The 19380-nt window shown below is 49.3% G+C and overlaps 7 protein-coding genes; 4 read left to right on the plus strand and 3 right to left on the minus strand.

Annotated features, from left to right (window-relative positions):
• Positions 1 to 654: 654 nt before the first annotated feature.
• Positions 655 to 4251, plus strand: FFUJ_06234 (uncharacterized protein; the record flags this gene model as incomplete). XM_023579536.1 has 5 exons in its annotated part: positions 655 to 1297; positions 1346 to 3019; positions 3067 to 3638; positions 3687 to 3948; positions 4031 to 4251. 5 exons carry the CDS (start codon positions 655 to 657, stop codon positions 4249 to 4251), a joined length of 3372 nt encoding a protein of 1123 aa, XP_023432358.1.
• Positions 4252 to 5626: 1375 nt separating this feature from the next.
• On the plus strand, positions 5627 to 6690 carry FFUJ_06235 (probable superoxide dismutase; the record flags this gene model as incomplete). XM_023579537.1 has 5 exons in its annotated part: positions 5627 to 5639; positions 6010 to 6189; positions 6320 to 6471; positions 6520 to 6616; positions 6668 to 6690. 5 exons carry the CDS (start codon positions 5627 to 5629, stop codon positions 6688 to 6690), a joined length of 465 nt encoding a protein of 154 aa, XP_023432846.1.
• Positions 6691 to 7850: 1160 nt separating this feature from the next.
• On the plus strand, positions 7851 to 10508 carry FFUJ_06236 (probable 100 kDa protein P100; the record flags this gene model as incomplete). Its single annotated transcript, XM_023579538.1, has 1 exon — positions 7851 to 10508. The coding sequence occupies one exon, from the start codon at positions 7851 to 7853 to the stop codon at positions 10506 to 10508; it is 2658 nt and encodes an 885-aa protein (XP_023432359.1).
• A 1696-nt stretch (positions 10509 to 12204) lies between these two features.
• Positions 12205 to 13731, plus strand: FFUJ_06237 (probable transaldolase; the record flags this gene model as incomplete). XM_023579540.1 has 6 exons in its annotated part: positions 12205 to 12243; positions 12465 to 12483; positions 12540 to 12551; positions 12709 to 12992; positions 13066 to 13434; positions 13498 to 13731. The coding sequence occupies 6 exons, from the start codon at positions 12205 to 12207 to the stop codon at positions 13729 to 13731; spliced, it is 957 nt and encodes a 318-aa protein (XP_023432879.1).
• A 506-nt stretch (positions 13732 to 14237) lies between these two features.
• On the minus strand, positions 14238 to 15494 carry FFUJ_06238 (uncharacterized protein; the record flags this gene model as incomplete). The annotated part of the gene is made up of 1 exon (XM_023579541.1): positions 14238 to 15494. The coding sequence occupies one exon, from the start codon at positions 15492 to 15494 to the stop codon at positions 14238 to 14240; it is 1257 nt and encodes a 418-aa protein (XP_023432360.1).
• Positions 15495 to 16884: 1390 nt separating this feature from the next.
• Positions 16885 to 17351, minus strand: FFUJ_06239 (related to PET191 protein, involved in assembly of cytochrome oxidase; the record flags this gene model as incomplete). XM_023579542.1 has 2 exons in its annotated part: positions 16885 to 17258; positions 17327 to 17351. The coding sequence occupies 2 exons, from the start codon at positions 17349 to 17351 to the stop codon at positions 16885 to 16887; spliced, it is 399 nt and encodes a 132-aa protein (XP_023432361.1).
• A 354-nt stretch (positions 17352 to 17705) lies between these two features.
• On the minus strand, positions 17706 to 19063 carry FFUJ_06240 (related to PET191 protein, involved in assembly of cytochrome oxidase; the record flags this gene model as incomplete). XM_023579543.1 has 2 exons in its annotated part: positions 17706 to 18767; positions 18836 to 19063. The coding sequence occupies 2 exons, from the start codon at positions 19061 to 19063 to the stop codon at positions 17706 to 17708; spliced, it is 1290 nt and encodes a 429-aa protein (XP_023432794.1).
• Positions 19064 to 19380: the final 317 nt, after the last annotated feature.

The raw sequence follows: 19380 nt of genomic DNA on the forward strand, positions 1-19380 counted from the left end.
AAACAAATCAGGCAGGGTAGAGAAACAACAGGGAAGTGCAGTTTCTGATCTTCTAATAATTAAAAGGTGAAATTATAACAAAGTTGTGGTCGGGATTCACCCTTTCATGAACATGCCATGAAGTAATGCAATGCAAATGCAAATATTGGGATAGCACAGTTGGGCATGGAACAGACATTAACATCATCGATCTATTCAGGGCGTTGCCAGGGACAGCTGACGGGGAGTAAACAAAGCCATATCATGTGATCTAAGCGCCTGGCCCGCGCTAAACCGTATGCGACTAGACGCGACGCATATTCCTGTCAAAGGCAGCTTGGGATTATTCCTTCAAGGCACTACCTACTCTATCACGTCTAGGGACGCTTGCCAACGAAACCTTTCGACAAGCAGATCAGTCAACGTACGAAATGGATAAATCACGGTGTTGACTGTTATGACTCATCACGAACTCTCGAATCTGAACTGCAACTTTACTTTTACTGCTTGGGATTTGCATATTGAGATTACAACGAATAATTGGCCCTCATCCCGACTCATCCATCCCGAAAGCTTTAACGCTTGACTATAAGCCTGAATTAGCATCTGATTCTCTCTTTGATGCGATCGGGCACGCCACCTTTGATCTACGAAAACTTGGAATCATCATCACCAATGAGCCGATACGTGTACGGCCATGGTGCGGCCCAGGGCTACCAAACCTCGCAGCCCTACGCGAACTCAGCAAACGAACCATATAATCCTGCTTTTTATCATAACGACGCAGCTTTGGCTGAACCGGCTCACGGCCAGGGAGTTGCGGAAGCGTATGAGTATAAGCAGACTACCATTCCAGGTTTAGGAATGAGATTTTCGCAGGACACTGCAAACTGGCAGCCAACATTACCTCAGAAAATCCCCGATGGTCAAATGGACTTAAGCAATGCCATTACAACGGATGTGTCGACAAGGCCCGATAACAACGCTTCCAGCCATTCGATAACATACAACTCGCTGTCGACTATGGCAATGGATGTGGATAGAATGGAAGACGGTGAGCTCAGTGAAGGCGAACTCGAAGATATATACGAGCCCAACGGGATAGATGGCCCCGATGCCGAGGATAATGGCCCCCGACCGCCAGATCCTACAGCTGCCAAGCATCACACGACCGAGAACCTACAAAACAACTACGATGGCGAGAAACGAGCATCGAACTCAAAGCAACCCGGTCGCGAGCGTTCCGGCTCATACTCACCGTATCTCTCCCCTCGTGAAATAGAATCCAACGGCTCGGAAAACGGCAGGTCAAACACACGTATGTCTAAGTTCCTGGTACTCTGTGGTGATGCTAATTTCCGACTAGATAACTCAAGCGTTGCCAATAACCTTACAATGACGGAGTCCGGAATAGTCATGAAGACGACAGATGCTAATGGAGGCGAGTACAGCTCAAGCCCGAGGCCTGACACAAAGCATATAGATACAATTATCTCAGAATCTAAGAAAAGGGCTGAAAAGGCAATTTTACACCTCTGGCCACTCAATGTTCGATATCACAACTATATCGAAGAAGGAATTGATCAGGCACTGCTGGATGAGCTTTTTGGGGAGATGGGTCTCGACTTGGAAGCCAATACGGCAAGCCAAGGAGAAGCAAAACGACCATCGATGTCAAACGTTGCTAAAGTACCAAGCAATGCCCTCAATCAAGAGAGTCCCTTAACGGTAACGAGTACGGCCGCCGCTGGGACTAAGGCCGTGGAGCAGATGAAAGACAAGTCTGAAGAACGGAAAGACCGTATAGCCCGTTTATTGGCTGCCAAAGGCTCCAAAACAGCAGTTGGAGACACTGATATTGCTAAGCCTGCACATCCGATACCATTATTGCCAGGCAACACGAAAACAGACAAGACTAAGAGTCAATCGGAGAAGTCGAAGCTGATCCAGCAAAAGATGGAGGCATTGATAAAAGCACGGGAGGCAAACGCGAAGGCGGCGCCCCAAGCGCATACACCCTCAGAGCCTCACTTACTTCCGCCAGTAACTGAACCCAGCAGGTCGCAAAGTCTTGCGCGTGCTGATTCCGTGAATATTGATGAGCAAACAGAAGTCAATGTTGAGATTGCGGATCCAGCAACTGCACCTTCTATTCCTGGGTTATTTCTGTCATCAAACGCACCCTCTCCTGTTCCTCACCAACGCAAACGACCTGTTGCAGCGGAGTTGAACGAGAATTCCACGGCCATGTCCCATAAGCGCCCGTTTGGCCAGACTCGAGAGTCTCGTCCATTCCTAATCGATGTGAGCGACGATGAAGACGACGCTGAGATGGAAATTGATTCTCCTGAGTTGCGGCCTTCGTCAATACAGCAGCCTATGACGCCCGGTTCAAGAACAGCATCTTTCCGAGATCATCCAGCTCTGCCAGACAGTGCATCTCGTCGCGCTGCATCCAGCCCAAAGACTGCAGGGACTCCCGCCACAAGTGCTAATGGCATGTATGATCTTGAGAGTATGAACAAAAAGATTGAGGACATGAAGCGAAAAATTGCTGAGGCCGAGGCTCGTAAGAAGGCAAAACAGTCCGGCAATAATTCACCTTTGCCTCAATCTGGATCACCTTCAAAGGAGGGCAGCGTCGACGTTCCGACCTCGCCAGCACCTACTGTAAGGCGTGCTGTATCGACAAATACCGAAGTGGCTCAAGATAGCCCGGCGTCAAGTGTGCATAATTCTCCACATGTTATTGCCAAATTGCCCAAAGCGAGAAACCAACCAGCGACAGCAAGACCCTCGCTGCGTGCTCGAGTTGCCAGCGAACGCCTGCCTATTGTTGAAGCTCGGCGAAAGGCACAGGCCGAACAACTCAAGCATCTATACTCCGAAGCCGCTAGACTCGAGAACGAGATTCAGAAGAGTTTGGCTGAAGAAGAGCGATTGAAGGAAGATGCTGCAGAAAATGAGTTGAACGCGTCAACGCCGAACGAGTCTGAGCTGGAGAATTTCCAGAGGGACAGCTTAGATATGGTGACAAATGGTTAGCATAATTGATTCTGTACGTGTTCTCTACTGATCTTGAATTAGCTCGGAGGGCCTCTCAAGAGACAAACTCGAAAGAAACATTAACTGAGCTTGCAGAGAACGAAAAAGCAAATCTCTCTTGCGATGAGGTTGTGTCAGACGCCTCGATGGACGAAGCCTCGAGCATTGAGCCCACTATTAACAGCGAAATGATAGACCAACTTCCTCAAGGTGAACTGCAAGAGCTTGAGAATCGAAGGGCAAAAGAGACTACTATACCAGGTAGCCCCTCTGCATTGGCGACAAGATCTTCCATCACACACAATACAGCCGACACATCTGGCGATCCTGCCACGAATGGGGCTGAAGAGGCCGAAGACGATGTGGCAATGGAAGAGGACGATACTTCGAACGAGGAGGAAGATACCGACGACTACGAGCCAACGCATGTTGGTGTTCGTCTACCAGGCCCACAGTCCCCTGTTTCCTGGCATTCTTCGCCCCTTCATGCACCACTCGATCATGGAGTGTTGGAAACAAGCGATACTGACATGCAGGGCATGGCAACGACAACTCCAATCACTCAACCGATCTCACTCGGTGATGGAGATACGGAATCTGAAACGCATCGAGAAGTAGACAAACTTGGTCTGTTCTTGGGTTGCAAAGCTAACTCCTTACAGGCTGAGGTCCAAAAGGCACCGCGAGTTTGTGAGAAAATCGAAAAAACCACATTCGTCCCATATGAGACGCCTCTTCAATACTTTAGGGCTTATCGCTTTCATCCTCAGTATAGCGGTTCGGTGGCCGGGGGGTTACGCTCTTTGACCTACAGCAATAAGATCGACGTGACAAAGGAAGTATGCCCTGACCAGCTTATTGGAGGAGCTTGCCCTAGAGGCAGCAAGTGCCAATTCCAGCATTTCGAAAACATGCAGGTTCCGGGTACGTGCCATCATGATCCACGAACACACAACCATAAACAAGCGAGGGCGCATGCCAGTGGAGGGAACGCTAACATGCCGAGGGGCAATAGATGATCAAATTCTCCTTCAACTTGGTGCCTACGGCAACTGCGAGGCAGATCAACATGATCAGTACGTTGAAGGACTTCGCGAATTGCTTACAGACTTTCGCAAACGCAAGGTGAAGGACTTCGATGCCATCAGTAACGGTATTATCGAGTATCGTGCGAAGTTTCTTGGCGACAAAACGAAAATTCTACCATTGGGTGCTGTCACCCTTTAAGATGACCCGAAATTCGTCCCGTCCTTTGAGACAATAACACAGGCAATGGTTCTTGTCAGGCTGCTAATTCGACCGCCATTGCACACTCGGTGGATCGATCATGCTCAAGACATGACGTTACACAATGAAGCGTAGTGCTTTCGCGACTGCGACACCATGCAGCTCGTTTCGTTCTGAAGCTGATATCCGTATTTGACTCTCCAAAAGATCCGTTCAACTTTACTAAAAAGTCATGGGTTTGCATCTGACAGCCTCCCGGCATGATTGATTTGCCTGTGATGGGCAAGATGCAGCTGCAGGCGACACAGAAAGATAAGAAAGACCTCGAAAGGAAAACAAAGAGTAATATGCTGTATTTTAAAGAGGAGGTAGACGCGTTATCGGAATACATTAGGTACAGTCGACAATAGTAAATGGATTGCCTCCGTATGAGATGACCAATTATAGCGGGCTGGAGGGTAATAATACATTATTCATTCTTTGATAAATTTAACTGATTTTTTATGAAACACGATGTCTCCTTGGTCATTTCTTTGTGTGATTTTTTGGCTGCTTGTTGTCAATCCCCAATATGATAAAATGCAGCAAAATTGGCCATAATCATGGGTAGGGATATTCCCTTGTAAAGGCAAGATTTTAAGATACCTACCAGTCTTACTGGTAGAGAAAAAATGACCTAAAAAGTTTCGTGTAGTTGTAGTAGACCTTGAACTGGTTTATGTTTGGCAAATCGCCTCTAGGTTGTGGGCTTTCTTGCTCCATGAAGCTAACTTGTGATATTCTCACAACATTGATTCCACATCATGCAGTTCACTATCCCCTGGTCATGCTCCACTCCAAGCCTTCATAGTTACATCTGATTTCCAATACTGCACAAGTGCACATCCGCGGCATGAAAGCTAATGCCTGAGGAAATAACTCCGAAAATCGGCTTAGATGTCTACCGTAGGAGCTGATTCCATCAATGATGTAATCTCATTCGCCAACCCTATTTGGGGCTAGGTAAAATGACGACTGTGTGACGGAGCGGGGTACAGTTCATGGTAACCCCACCTCAGTATTGCTAAGCTTCATGAGACGTTGAGATCCCGCAGCTTGCCAGAGCTTGGTGAGGATTGCAAGGGATTGGTTAAGGACTCTTCTGGGCAACTCCTTGGAGTCCAGGAGTGGGGAAGCACAGCGCATGGAGCGGAAAGAGGTCGAGGCTGGCGAGAGGTACTGGTAGAAAGCTCAGAAGCTCGGAGGTCGTGCCGCCTCGGACCCCGACTCTTCCTCAAAAACTCCTCTTTGCTCCCCTCTCCACTTGCATCATCGTTCAACCTTCAACTGCCTCCTAACCTAAAACTCATCCAACAAAAGAACAAAAATCGTCAAAATGGTCAAGGCTGGTAAGACTTCCCGTCACCAAGCCACTGCTCACGTACAGAGAGGGTGGCTCTTTTTATAGATGGCATCACCCATGCTCAGCGGGTGACAGTGAGGGGCTTCGAGCTGGTTTGAGCGAGTTTCCCAGACCTCCTCGTCCAACGAGATGACGAATTTCACACTCTATGCACCTTGATGGGCTTGTATCTACCCCAAGAGGGACATTGAATGATAATCGAAGGTCCCTTGATGGGCCTTACCATGACTCAGCTGTCACTGCTGTGTCCATCAAGGTTGGAGAACTGCTTAGCTCTCAGCGCCATCACCAGCGGGGAGGATGCCATCATGTGTTACAAGTAAACGCGTTGAAGCTGGCTAACACGGTCCTCGCAGTGAGCGTTCTCCGCGGTGACTCCAAGGTCTCCGGCACCGTCATCTTCGAGCAGGAGTCCGAGTCTGCTCCCACCACCATCACCTGGGACATCACTGGTAACGATCCTAACGCCAAACGAGGATTCCACATCCACACCTTCGGCGATAACACCAACGGATGCACTTCCGCTGGCCCTCACTGTGAGTTTGTTCCTGCATGATGCACCGCCGGCTTGTTCATTTTTACGGAAGGGCCCGTTCCTGGGAAGATCTCCGTCACAGATCTTCAGCCTTGCTCCTGTTCACGACACGCTAACACGTTTCATGCCAGTCAACCCTCACAACAAGACCCATGGTGCTCCCTCTGACGAGACTCGTCACGTTGGAGACCTCGGAAACCTGGAGACCGATGGCCAGGGAAACGCCAAGGGCTCTGTCACCGACTCCCTTGTCAAGCTGATTGGCCCCCATAGCATCATCGGCGTAAGACGATTTCTGCCCGCGTCTAACATTTCACTGACAATGGCATAGCGAACCGTCGTTATCCACGCCGGCACCGACGACCTCGGCAAGGGCGATAACGAGGAGTCCCTTAAGACTGGTAACGCTGGTCCCCGACCTGCTTGCGGTACGCTTAAGTCAACCTCTAGTTTATTTACTACTGCTGATCGTTTATTAGGTGTCATCGGAATCTCCAACTAGAGAAATCAATAACATGAATATTTATTGTTTGGATCAAGAAGTTGTCAGGTAATGAACAGTATGGCGTGGCACCTGCTCCGCCTCCGTACAATGAGTAAAAGGAAAATAGTTAAAACACAATCAAGCCAGGCACTATCAGCTAGTGACTTTCGATGCAGAACGTCAACTCAAATACTCCTTCGTTCCAGTTGAGCGACATGTTAATTGAAATCGCCCACATTTTGCATAGTCTGTGTACATATGTTGCCATAATAAGAGGGCCCGAACTGTGAAGATATTCTGAATATTTGAGAAAGTCAATAGCTTCATCCTGAGTGCAGCCTCAGACATACCACTGTTCCACGCACCACCTATCTTCATTTACAAGGAAATATAAATTTGGCATTCCGATCACTAAGAAGCTTAAAATCTGTGACAGCTCCGCCTACAAGTCCTTGCTATAGTACTAAGCTCTGGAGCTGCTGGGCTCCTAGCCATTTCGGTATAGCTTTACCCTAGCTGAAGCTATCCTAGGAGAGAGCTGCCGTTTCCCTTTCCATCAAGGAAAGGTTGTGCTGATACCCCGCGATCACTCCATGGTACCTACCTAGGTACCTAGCTGCAGGGACATCCATCCGCCATAAACCCCCTGAGTTTGTCCCCACATTCAACACTTTAGCGGGGAACTTGGCCTTGGGGCCACCTTGCCATAAGGGACCTCACGCGATTGCAACTCCACATCCAATGCTCAGATGAAGCTCTTTCTTTCTTGCCCTCCCCTCTCCTGACTTTCGACTTTCCTTATCTGAGCTCAACTTGTTTTCTCAATAAGGCTCGATCTCCTAAAAGAAGCACAACCCCCCTGTTCCTAGGTACGTGTAAGATATCTTCTTAACTCATAATATCATGTTCGTGATTACTTGTCATCTGGCGGTGGCAGCACTCAAGGGAGCTTGAAACTCAATTGAAGCTCTGCTTAGCTTGGTCTTCCATTCAGAAACTTCTTGGATCGTGAGAGCTCCCACTGCAACAATCTCCACTGTCTCTTGTCCATCCGTCTGTTTTCCAGCGTTCTTCCTGTGCCCTGTCAAACTCGCTGTTGCACTTGAATTCTCTGCATTCGACTAACATGAGCTTGAATCAAACAGGCCTTTCCGCGTAATCCTCCTGTATCCGCCGCAATGTCCAAAGTCTTTTTAGGCAATGTCAAGAGCGTGCTTAGTGGCGACACGCTGGTATTGACAAGTACCAAGAACCCCAACAATGAACGGACCCTGTCTCTCGCCTATGTCACGGCCCCTCACTTGAAGCGTGAGGGTGACGAGCCTTTCGCCTTCCAGTCTCGCGAGTACCTTCGAGACCTCGTCATCGGAAAGGTCGTTCAAGCAACCATTCTGTACACAATCCCTACTTCCGGCCGAGAATTTGGTACTGCCCAACTTCAGGATGGAACCATTCTGCCTGATGAGCTTGTTAAGGCTGGCTGGCTGAAGGTCCGCGAGGATGCTGGTCGGAAGGAGGAGTCGGATGAGGTGCTTGACCGCCTTGAAACACTTCGCCAGCTCGAAAATAAGGCCAAGGCTGAGGACAAGGGACTCCATGTCGGAGTTGGTGGTATTATTGAGGTTCAAAATGATCTCGGTGGTCCTGAATTCTTGAAGGAGTGGAAAGGCAAGACAGTGGATGGTATTGTTGAGCGAGTTCTTAGTGGCGACCGCGTATTAGTGCGGCTCTTGCTCTCCGAGAAGAAGCACGTTCAGCCCATGACACTGATTGCAGGTATCCGAACGCCTGCCACCGAGCGCACTCTTCCCTCTACTGGTACCACCCAGCCAGCCGAGGAATATGGAAATGAGGCTAGATCATTTGTTGAGTCAAGGCTGCTCCATCGTCGGATTAAGGTCGAGATCGTTGGTGCTAGCGCCCAAGGGCAGCTTGTTGCCGCCCTTATCCACCCCCGAGGAAATATCGCCGAGTTTCTACTCCAAGAAGGTCTTGCACGATGTAATGACTTCCATTCTATTATGTTGGGTGAGAGAATGGCTGCTCTCCGTGCTGCTGAGAAGCAGGCGCAGTCCAAGAAGCTCCGGCTCCACAAACACCATGTTGCTAAGACTGGGAGCGGAAACCAGGACGCAATTGTATCCAAGGTCATTGGTGCCGATACCATTCTCGTAAGAAATAAGGCCGGGACAACAGAGAAGCGCATCAACATCAGCAGTGTCCGAGGGCCCCGCACTACGGAACCTTCAGAAAGTCCTTTCCGGGAGGAAGCCAAGGAGTTTCTTCGACAAAAGCTGATTGGAAAGCATGTGAGAATCAGCATTGATGGTAACAAACCCGCGACAGAAGGATATGAGGCTCGTGAAGTCGCCACTGTCACCGAAAAGAACACCAATATCAACCTTCTCTTGGTTGAGAACGGATGGGCGTCAGTCATCCGACATCGAAAGGATGACACTGACCGAGCCCCTAATTACGATGACCTCCTCGCTGCCCAAGAGAAGGCTAAAGAGGAGAAGAAGGGTATGTGGTCAGGCAAACCTCAGAAGGCAAAGCAGTACACCGACCTCTCCGAGAACACACAGAAGGCCAAAATCATGCTGGCTACCCTACAACGACAAAAGAAGGTACCTGCTATTGTCGACTTCTGCAAAGCCGGTTCTAGGTTCACTATCTTGATTCCACGAGAGAATATAAAACTCACAATGGTTCTGGGTGGAATCCGTGCCCCTCGAGCTCCCAGGGCCGATGGCGAAGGAGGTGAGCCTTTCGGCAAGGAGTCTCTCGATCTTGCCAATCGTCGATGTAACCAGCGCGACTGTGAGGTAGATATCCATGACATGGACAAGGTTGGTGGCTTCATCGGTGACCTTTATATCAACCGAGAAAACTTCGCCAAGGTCTTGGTCGAAGAAGGTCTCGCATCTGTTCACGCTTATTCCGCGGAAAAGTCTGGTAACGCTGCTGAGCTATTCACCGCTGAGAAGAAGGCCAAGGAGGCTCGGAAGAACTTATGGCAAGATTGGGACCCCTCACAGGACGAGGAGTACGAGGAAGAGAACACTGCTGAAATTTCTCCTGAAACCGAAGTCTCTATTGACAAGAAGCCCACCGACTACCGCGATGTTATTATCACTAATGTTGACGCTAACGGTAAACTCAAGATTCAAGAGATCGGCAAGGGAACAGCCGCTCTTGAGAGCTTGATGAGCGAATTCCGAAGATTCCACCTTGATTCCAAAAACAACAACCCTCTCAAGGACGCTCCAAAGACCGGCGAGTACGTCTCAGCCAAATTCTCTGCTGATGGTCAGTGGTACCGAGCCCGCGTGAGGGCCAATGACCGCAGTGCCAAGAAGTCTGAAGTTGTTTATATCGATTATGGCAACAGTGAGAAGGTCCCTTGGTCTAGCCTACGAGGACTGGATCAACCCAAATTTGGTGCGCAGAAGTTGAAGGCTCAGGCCATTGATGCCTCTCTCTCGTTTGTGCAACTTCCTACCGGTGCCGATTATTTCCAAGATGCTATCGATTTCATCTACGAACTCACTGAGAATAAGCGACTTGTTGCCAACTTCGACTTCGTTGACAACAAGGAGAATCTGAGCTATGTCACATTGTATGACACTGGATCCTCAGGAGAACTTCCCGGGCCCAATGACTCTATCAACAAGGAAGTTGTTGCCGGTGGGTACGGCATGGTTCCTAAGAAGCTCAAGGCTTGGGAACGCAGTAAAGCGTTTGAATCTACCCTCAAGCACCTTAAGGAGGTCGAGAGCCAGGCAAAGGACCAACGCCTGGGTATGTGGGAGTATGGAGATATCACTGAAGACTAAGCAGCCCCCTGCTTAAGGTTGTCGTTGACGATGATTATGGAGCAAATCTCTTGGTTACAAATATGTTACAAATGAAGCTTTAAGCACGAAAACTAGGGAAGAGAACGGTGTCCAGGGGTGGTCATGGGGTTTTGAGTCATTATCTATGTACTAGTTACAAGCATGAGAAAGAAAAGTCGTTACTGGATGCTTCATGAATGACGGCTTCTAGCAAATTTGGTTTGATCTTCTGACAGGTAAATAACACCAACACAAACATTTGCTGAGCGATGAGTGAATTCGACGCTAAACAGCATTGAGTTTAGCTCATGTGTAAGTCAGCATACTGAGCAATATCAGCCAATCTTCCGTAGCCAATGTCAATATTCGTAGGGCCAGTTTTGGATCGATTTTGTTGAAGTAGTTACTGCGCTTGTTATTTGCGCGGACTTGAGCAGAAGTCGCAATCAGAATTATGGGCCCAGGCGTGATTGATGTCTCGCTAAAACGCCATGTTATCGGTTTGGTGTCTTCCGAAGTGCTCACTCATGCGAGAGTTTCGGTAGCATCGGGATTCTCCCCGCCGAGCCCATGCAACCTTTTACTCACCACTTCCACGTGCTGCGAAGAGTGATTTGACGGGTGCTTTCGAAAGAGAAGCATCTAATACAATGTAATGGATGCAACTAATCTGCCGCAACAATGATCTGAGGGCGCGATTTTCGGTGACATGGTGTTTAAAGTGACCAGACAAAACAGCGGATAATGTCCAAAAACACAGATACTTCAATGGCACAGCCCAGTTGCAGGCAAAAGTAGGCGGCTAAATAGGTATGTAGAACTTCACCTAAGTGAGCCGTGCTCTACTTCCTTACCTTCGTTACCATTGTGCAGAACTGCTCCACGGCATTCTGTGTCCATGAGGTATGGATGCTGCCGACATCATTGAGGGTCTCGGTGGACTCGGCGAGGTCTCTACGGGCCATTGGAGCAACTGAGCTCCAGGCGGGTGGGGGGCTGATTGCCCGCCTGCCCGCCCGCCTTGTCCGCTTGGAGTGAGGTGAGAGTAGAAACGTTGGGGGTGAATGGCGGTAGCGATTACCAAGACAGGCGAAGGATACGTCTCTTTGCCGATATTGTCAGTATCTGAAATACCTACTTGTGACGAGGAATTTTGCATAGAATGACTGATTACCTGGGTACCTAAGGTAGCCAAAATGCATTGATGAGTAATGTCTTTACGAGATACTGGAAAGACCAAGTCAGCACCACAACATACACAGCACTCTTATTCAGACTGCTTAGAATTCTGGCTGGCGCGGCTGTAATGAGAGCTTTTAGCTAGGTCGTTTGTAGGTGAAGTAGTTGAGGTGAGAGCCCCGGTTCAAGGTACCTACCCAAGCACGATCCTATGCAAGATACCTTAGAGGTAGGTAGTGGGGCAGTCGACGTACCTTAGTTATGGGCTCAAACACACAGAGGAGGGGTGAAGTCAGAGTCCGAGTTGAGGGTGAGGGGCGAAGACGAACAGTAAAGAAGGCGCCAGTCGTCGTGTGTACGTCAGGTCCCTTCCCGACTTTCGGTGGAATCCCCAATCTTTTTTCTTGTTGTACCCTCGCCTTCCTCTTCTTCCATTCCTCTTCTCTTCTTTTCCTTCCATCTCACTTTCTCATCTCTTCAACGAAACTACTCGTGATACGAATCAATACCATTCATCATGTCTTCCTCTCTCGAACAGCTCAAGGCCATCGGCACTGTATGTCACCCCACCATTACCCCTCCAACTCGTTTGTGAACGTGAACAAAAGCGAGCATGGCATCATGTTTGAGCTTGATAAACAACACATCTGATCAATTGGACTCACCAATTCCTCGTTCTTGGTCATCCTCGGGATCAGATGTTGTTTTCGCCTTTCCGTATCTATGTCTCCCTTGAGAAATTGATAGCTGACCATTTGTTTGTTTCCACCTCGATAGACTGTTGTGTCCGACTCTGGTAATTACCGCACCTCCTGGGCTTGATCAAGTACTTTGCTAACTTCTTACTCTTAGGTGACTTTGTCTGTTAGTATACACCCCTATCATTATGCGCTCCGAGACCACGACTCTGGCTATCCTGACCAAGAGTTCCAACTTCGCCCATATGACATAAGGAGTCATGATCGCCATGACGTGACATGGCATGATATGAGAGAATGAATAGTAGCTGACATTTCAATAGCCATTGGCAAGTACAAGCCTCAGGATGCCACCACCAACCCTTCACTCATTCTCGCTGCCTCCAAGAAGGCCGAGTACGCCAAGTTGATCGATGTCGCCATTGACTATGCTAAGAAGAAGGGTGGCTCTATCGACCAGCAGGTCGATGATGCTCTCGACCGTCTTCTTGTCGAGTTTGGCAAGGAGATCCTTAAGATCATTCCCGGCAAGGTCTCAACTGAGGTCGATGCCCGATACTCTTTCGACACCGAGGCTTCTGTCAACAAGGCCCTTCACCTCATTGAGGTAAGCCACCATAGCAATAGGGTGCCACTCTAGATGAAGTACTAACATAAATTTAAAGCTTTACGGTGAACAGGGTATTTCCAAGGATCGCATTCTGATCAAGATCGCCGCCACTTGGGAGGGCATCAAGGCTGCTGAGATTCTCCAGCGCGACCACGGCATCAACACCAACCTCACCCTCATGTTCTCTCTTGTCCAAGCTATTGGTGCTGCCGAGGCCGGTGCCTACCTCATCTCTCCCTTCGTCGGCCGCATTCTTGACTGGTTCAAGGCTTCTACCAAGAAGGAATACTCTAAGGAGGAGGACCCTGGTGTTCAGTCCGTCAAGACCATCTTCAACTACTACAAGAAGTACGGTTACAACACCATCGTCATGGGCGCCTCTTTCCGAAACACTGGCGAGATCACTGAGCTTGCTGGCTGCGACTACTTGACCATCTCTGTATGTCACATCAAACCTGTGTTGCGAATAGGAACCAAGAATGCTAACTTTTAATTTCTACAGCCTAACCTGCTTGAGGACCTTCTGAACTCGAATGAGCCCGTTCCCAAGAAGCTTGATGCTTCCCAGGCTGCTTCTCTAGATATTGAGAAGAAGTCTTATATCAATGATGAGGCTCTCTTCCGCTTCGACTTCAACGAGGACCAGATGGCCGTTGAGAAGCTCCGAGAGGGTATCAGCAAGTTCGCTGCTGATGCTGTCACCCTCAAGAGCATCCTCAAGGAGAAGCTCGCCTAAGTCTCTTGCATGCTTAATGATTTAAGAGAGAATGATTAAAAAGTTAAATGGGACAGTGTCAACGTGGGAATGCAGAAAGCACTGAAGCTGACTGCGAACAACCAACTATAATTTGTTCACGATCTTTGCTGGGGAGTTGTCGTTGCTTATACCACACATCTTCTATAGTTCATATCCATCTAGTATTCCTCGGCTTAAGGCGAAGTCATTGGCTGTAATTTGCCTTGTGGATGAGGCGCCCATTGAAACAGATAGTGGCTAAACGACGAAAATCGAGGATATGAGCCCAAAAAAAGCTGTCAGAATCATCCATCAAACATCATGAACCGTAATCTTTAGTTTACGTGAGAACTCCCGTCTATGTATCTTGACAAGAAAGGACCATCATTGTCATTATCATGACCCATAACGCCATCTAACTGAAATGCGTGAACCCGCCTGCCCAAGTATTGACCTAAAACCATCATTGTACAGCATGATATCATATCATCGAAATTGTGAGGACCTTACCACCATCCTTTTTTGCACATGACCTGATGAGTTGAGTGTTTCCAGCCACCTTCTTCCTTGGCCTGGATAACCAGGGCAGTTAGGGCGTTGCCCTTGACACAACCAGAGTCGAGGCCGAAGGTGTATGAGTCCTCCTGATAGCCCATCTTGGCATCGTGGCCGTAGATGACAGAACGACGGTCGGGTCCTCGCAATTTCTTTTGCTCGCTATTCCATAGGTCGGTCCATCGTTCACCTTCGTGACCATCTATGGGAATCCATACATCGCGATCAGGGTTCGTGCGTTCGGCGGCGGCTTCATCGGTCGACACGGCACCTGCGGAATCGGCTGGAGCGGGTTCAGCGCGTGCAGCGTGGGCGGCGTGGGCATGCGAGTCAGTGGCCTCTTCCCCGGGAACGAAACTGCGCTGCTGAAACTTTGCCTGCGCGTCCTCCTGCGCCTTTGCTAGCTCCTTTTGTCGCTGTTTCTCGGCCTGCTTTCGTTTCTTTTCGATCTCCTTCTTACGGAATTCTTCGCGCGGAAACCGCAAGGTGCGCATGTTCATGACAGCCCAGGCGTCTTGTTGAGGAAGCGGGACGCCTGGGACGAGACCGGCGTGCACGAAGTAGAGGGCCATGGATTCGGCAGATATGATGACCGGTAAGTTCTTCAGCCACGTCATTTGCGCCTCGGAAAGACTGCGAGCTGTTTTCAAGTCTGCCTCCTCGCCCCTGTGCTTGGCGGCATCTTTGGTATCGAGGTAGGCGGCGACGCCCTGTTGAGAACTGAGGCCGCGCCATGCAAGAATGACGCGATCTTCGTGGTTGCCACGGACCGCGGTAGCTTTGAGTTCCATAAGACGAGCAACTACCTCGGAAGACTTGGGGCCCTTGTTAATCATATCGCCAACTGCAATGACGTGGTCTGTCTTGGGGTTGAATTCGATCTTCTTGAGTAGTTTCTCGAAGGGGTCCAGCATGCCGTGGATATCGCCAACCACGACCAACCTCCTTCCATTCTTTGCTGTAGGGACGTATTCGCTGGGTAGATTCCTAATGAGGTCGATACCATCGTAGCGCGGTCTGTTATACATGCCATAAGACATGGGGTTATCGGCTCTGAGAAGTTCGACTTGTGGGCGCAAGACTTCGTCCTCGACCTCTACGGGCCCGACTGTCAATGCTGCGAGACGCGAACAGCAATAAAAAATACTAAATACGAAGAAGAAAGTCGAGAGAAGGACGAGTAGACGCCGCTGTGGTGCGGTGATCATGATGGCCATCGTCTGTGGCTGCACGAATCGGAGAGGAGATATAGATGCAGCGATGCGAATTGAGGTCGAGGATGGTAGTGAAGTTATGACGACAACGACAGCGGCGCCAGTTGCAGACCAGACCGCATTACTAAATTTGGCGAGGCGATGGATAAGATACTTGATTTGATTTGATTTGATTTGATTTGATTCGATTCGACTTGGCCTTGGCCTTGGCACAGCTTGAGTCGGCGCTGGGCAGTTGAATGAGTGGGTTGAGCTCAGGAGAGAAGGGAGAGATATCCCTATTGCGACACACAGATGTAACAGGGCGTCTCAGGCGGCCGTGGTAAGACCCTTGAAGAAGCGGGAGATAAGGTAAGGCAGTAAGGTAAAAAGAAGGTTACCCAATCTACTAACTTAGGTAGGTAGTTAACCCAAGAGGAATGGGGAAATGGTAGCAAATAGCACAAAGTATTAAACACCGAATAGCCCGTCAAGCCATGGCGAAGCGATTAAACCAAGAAGCCACTAATTTACCGACTGCTCCCAACCCAACCACTGCCCTTTTTTTCTTTCTCTCTTTCTTTCTACAAGGATAGGTCCAGTATGCAACGCGTCTGGCGTTCTGAGAGTGGGTGGGTGTGTTCAAAGTGTGACGCAGGACACACGAGGATGACTTCCCTCTTGGGCCAGGTGCGAGCTTAGGCTATGAAAGGAGGTAAACTAGGGGTATATGAACTATGGTAGGATGGCAGGTAACCTTGATCAATTCTTCTTGTTACTGATGATAGGCTTTATTATTTCCTCGTCCAATTGCGCGTATACTTTCGGGTTGTGGGGAACATGCCCGTCCCTACCTAGGCCTGCTAGGTAGGTAAATAATAAGTGAGGTCGGGTGAGATGCAGCCAGGTCCAGGTGGAAAACTTGAAACCCGACACGGACCAGAAACTTTAATTTAGCATTTAGCACGCTAATAAGCATGAATTGACCACTGTTGTCCAAGGCTATTGACGTTGATTGAGTTGTAAGCTGGGTTGGCAATGTGACTGGCTAAGTACATTAGTAGTAACTTACCCAGGTGGGGGATCTAATACAGATATCGTACAAATGTTGGGAATAGAGTAGAGCAAATCGCAGCCTTATAACACGGCAGAACGTGAGAATTTCACCCTTTTCTTCCTTTTCTTCTTCTCCTTTCTGGGTATATCTAAAAGTCTTCGTCTGTCAAGTTCGTTATGTAGAACTGTTTCAGCTCAGTCGGTTCAGCTCAACCTCAGCGTTGGAGATCATTGCCTGGCCGAATCAAGCCTTTACCGCGACAGGACATGTGCTGCATGGCAACGACTGTCCGTACGAGTATTTGATACCACCATGGTCCTCAAAACGCCGAAAATGATAGAATGCATCTCACTTCTTCTGCTGCCCCATGGCTGCCTGTTCTGCCTTCCACTTCTCATTCTCGGCTTCTCTCCAATCTTGAGGAATGGGTTCGTTCCCGTCCGTCTTCTTGACACCGCCAGCAAACGCCGGGCGTCCGGCATAGAGTTGATATCCTTGACCCTCCTCGGCCTGTTCCATCGTACGGTATGCCACGGGCATGTTGCCTCGAAATCTTTTACGCATGTCCACCATGCCACGCTTGCACTCGCCGAAGCCCTTCTTCAGCTGTCGGCACTTGAGCGGGAGGGTGTTGACGAGGGGCTCGCGGAGGCAGTCGGCGGCGCTGTTGCGCTCAACCATGACACAGTCGGATTCTTGGAGACACTGCGCGAGTGCTTCGCCTGGGAAAGCATCGGGTGTTAGAATGATTGACATGCGGGCTGTATGTCAGGGTCAGTGAATAGCTTACGCAGTTCTTTGCATGAGCTGGGCATCTTGGCTGGGAAGGTTGGCAATGGCACCACGGCTCAGATCATGCAACTTTAGAGTCAACCAACGATGAGGCTTCAAAAGGGTTGTTTTGCGGTCGAGATATGATTGGTTGGCTGACCGTCGGAAATAGAGCGGGTGCGCTCCAATTTGTCATTAACACTGCTAGCATCATACGGATACTACAAATACCCATTAGTTAGAGAGCTCTATAGAAGTAGATACAAGGCATTTTAGCTATCTACCTTGCTCATAGAGTCAAGTATACCGTAATCCGCATCTTCAAAGCCACCGGGGCATCGCAAGCCTGCCCAAATTTGGACTTCGTATACTCCACCGGTCGTTATAAATTGCCATAATTATACTCTGCGTCCTCCAAAACCGCCCGCAACCCTCACGTCGCTTATATTTGGGATTTTAGCCTCGGGCTCCTTCTCATCAATTGCTTGAACAATTCTCCCCCTTTCAACTTTCACAGCCGCCCATCTCTGCTCCCTTCCCGACCTAGCTCCTGTATGACCTTCCCAGACGCCCAGCTCATCCAACAACACCTCCACGACCCATACCAGCTCGATCTCGTCCCCAGAAAGTTGCCTCACTGCTCCCTCAGCATCCTGCCTTGTCTTTGGAACCTTTGTGCACAGTAAGTGAAAGTCCAGTAGTTGCGTAAATATCAGACCGAAGTTTGGTTTCGTGCGCCGGGCACTGTAGCCGGTCAATGGTGGTGGGTTGAAGATAGATCGTAGTGTTGGATCAACTTGGCTTTGCTTCGCTGGTGACGCTGCGGTTGCGAGTGCTGGACCCGAGGATACCGCTGATGTCGAGTTCAGTAGAAGGATAAGTGGCTTCGAGGATAGATTGCGCGAGAGATCGCGGAGGTGTGAGCTCAAAAGCTGAAGCGCGGCATGCGCTGCTGACTTTTCGCGGTGAAAGAAAAGACCCGTCAGAAGGGATGAGAAATGCGTAATGACGATAACGTCTGGGTGCTGTTGCGTCTTGTTACACGGCTCCTCTGCCAGGGGCTGCGAAGCTTGATGAATGGGGGAGAAAGCCACATCATCGTCATCCTGGCTATCCTGGATCTCGTCAAGCTCATATGTTGTATCATGTTGTCTGATGTCTGTTGCCCCTTGGTCTTGGTCCTGCACCGCACCATCCTTCTCTTCAACCACCTCGCAATCCAGATCGGCCAGTGCCTCCCATAGGCCATCCATGTCGAATACACAAGACAGCATGACTTTTTCAAGACATTGTCTGAGTCTCACCCTTATAGTATCCTTTGTGCCCCGTTTAGCCTCGAGTTCGGACTTCACCGCGTCTCTCAGGCCGGCCAGCATTACACTTGCTGGCCTGGGCGTGATGAGCAGGCCACTTGTAACCGTGCCTTCACAAAGCGAATGTGCAAGTGTCTGGAGACCAAGCTGACGCCGAAAATTAGTCCAACGTTTCTTTCACACAACCAACGACTTTATCTGATTGTTGATCTCACCTGAACCCCTAGCTCTTCATCTTCCGCGCTGATACCCACAACGCTTCCACGTTCAAAGCCTCCTAACATGACCTCGTCGTCAATGGCTCTGCATCCTGTCTTGCAGGCTCCCAACAGTGCGATTGCATCGCGCCTTTTCACCTCTTTATCGACCAGTATTGCTGCGGGAATTGGTTCAAGCTGAAAGTGGGAGCTTGCCTGTGAAGGGAGGCTCTGTGATGGGTTCATGGAGTAAGGTAGCTTGTGGCCTAGTACTATATTTCGGTTGGTGCTATGCAAGGTCCAAGTGCATAACTGCTCCTCATGGTTTACATAAGACGAGCTTCAAGATAGCCCTAAAGCGACAACAACCAGACCAGCTTAATACTGCCATAATAAATCATGAATTGCATGCTTTCCTTTAAAGTAGTGCTAAACACGACATCAGAAGGATTGATCACTCAAAGTTGAGAATGGTATTATCTCTTGAAGTGACTAACCACCTCTGGCGCAAATCAAGGCAGAACCAAGCTAATTGTTTTCACACGATAACATCGCATTTGAAT

This window comes from Fusarium fujikuroi, chromosome FFUJ_chr06, assembly GCF_900079805.1.
Source record: "Fusarium fujikuroi IMI 58289 draft genome, chromosome FFUJ_chr06".
Lineage (NCBI taxonomy): Eukaryota > Fungi > Ascomycota > Sordariomycetes > Hypocreales > Nectriaceae > Fusarium > Fusarium fujikuroi.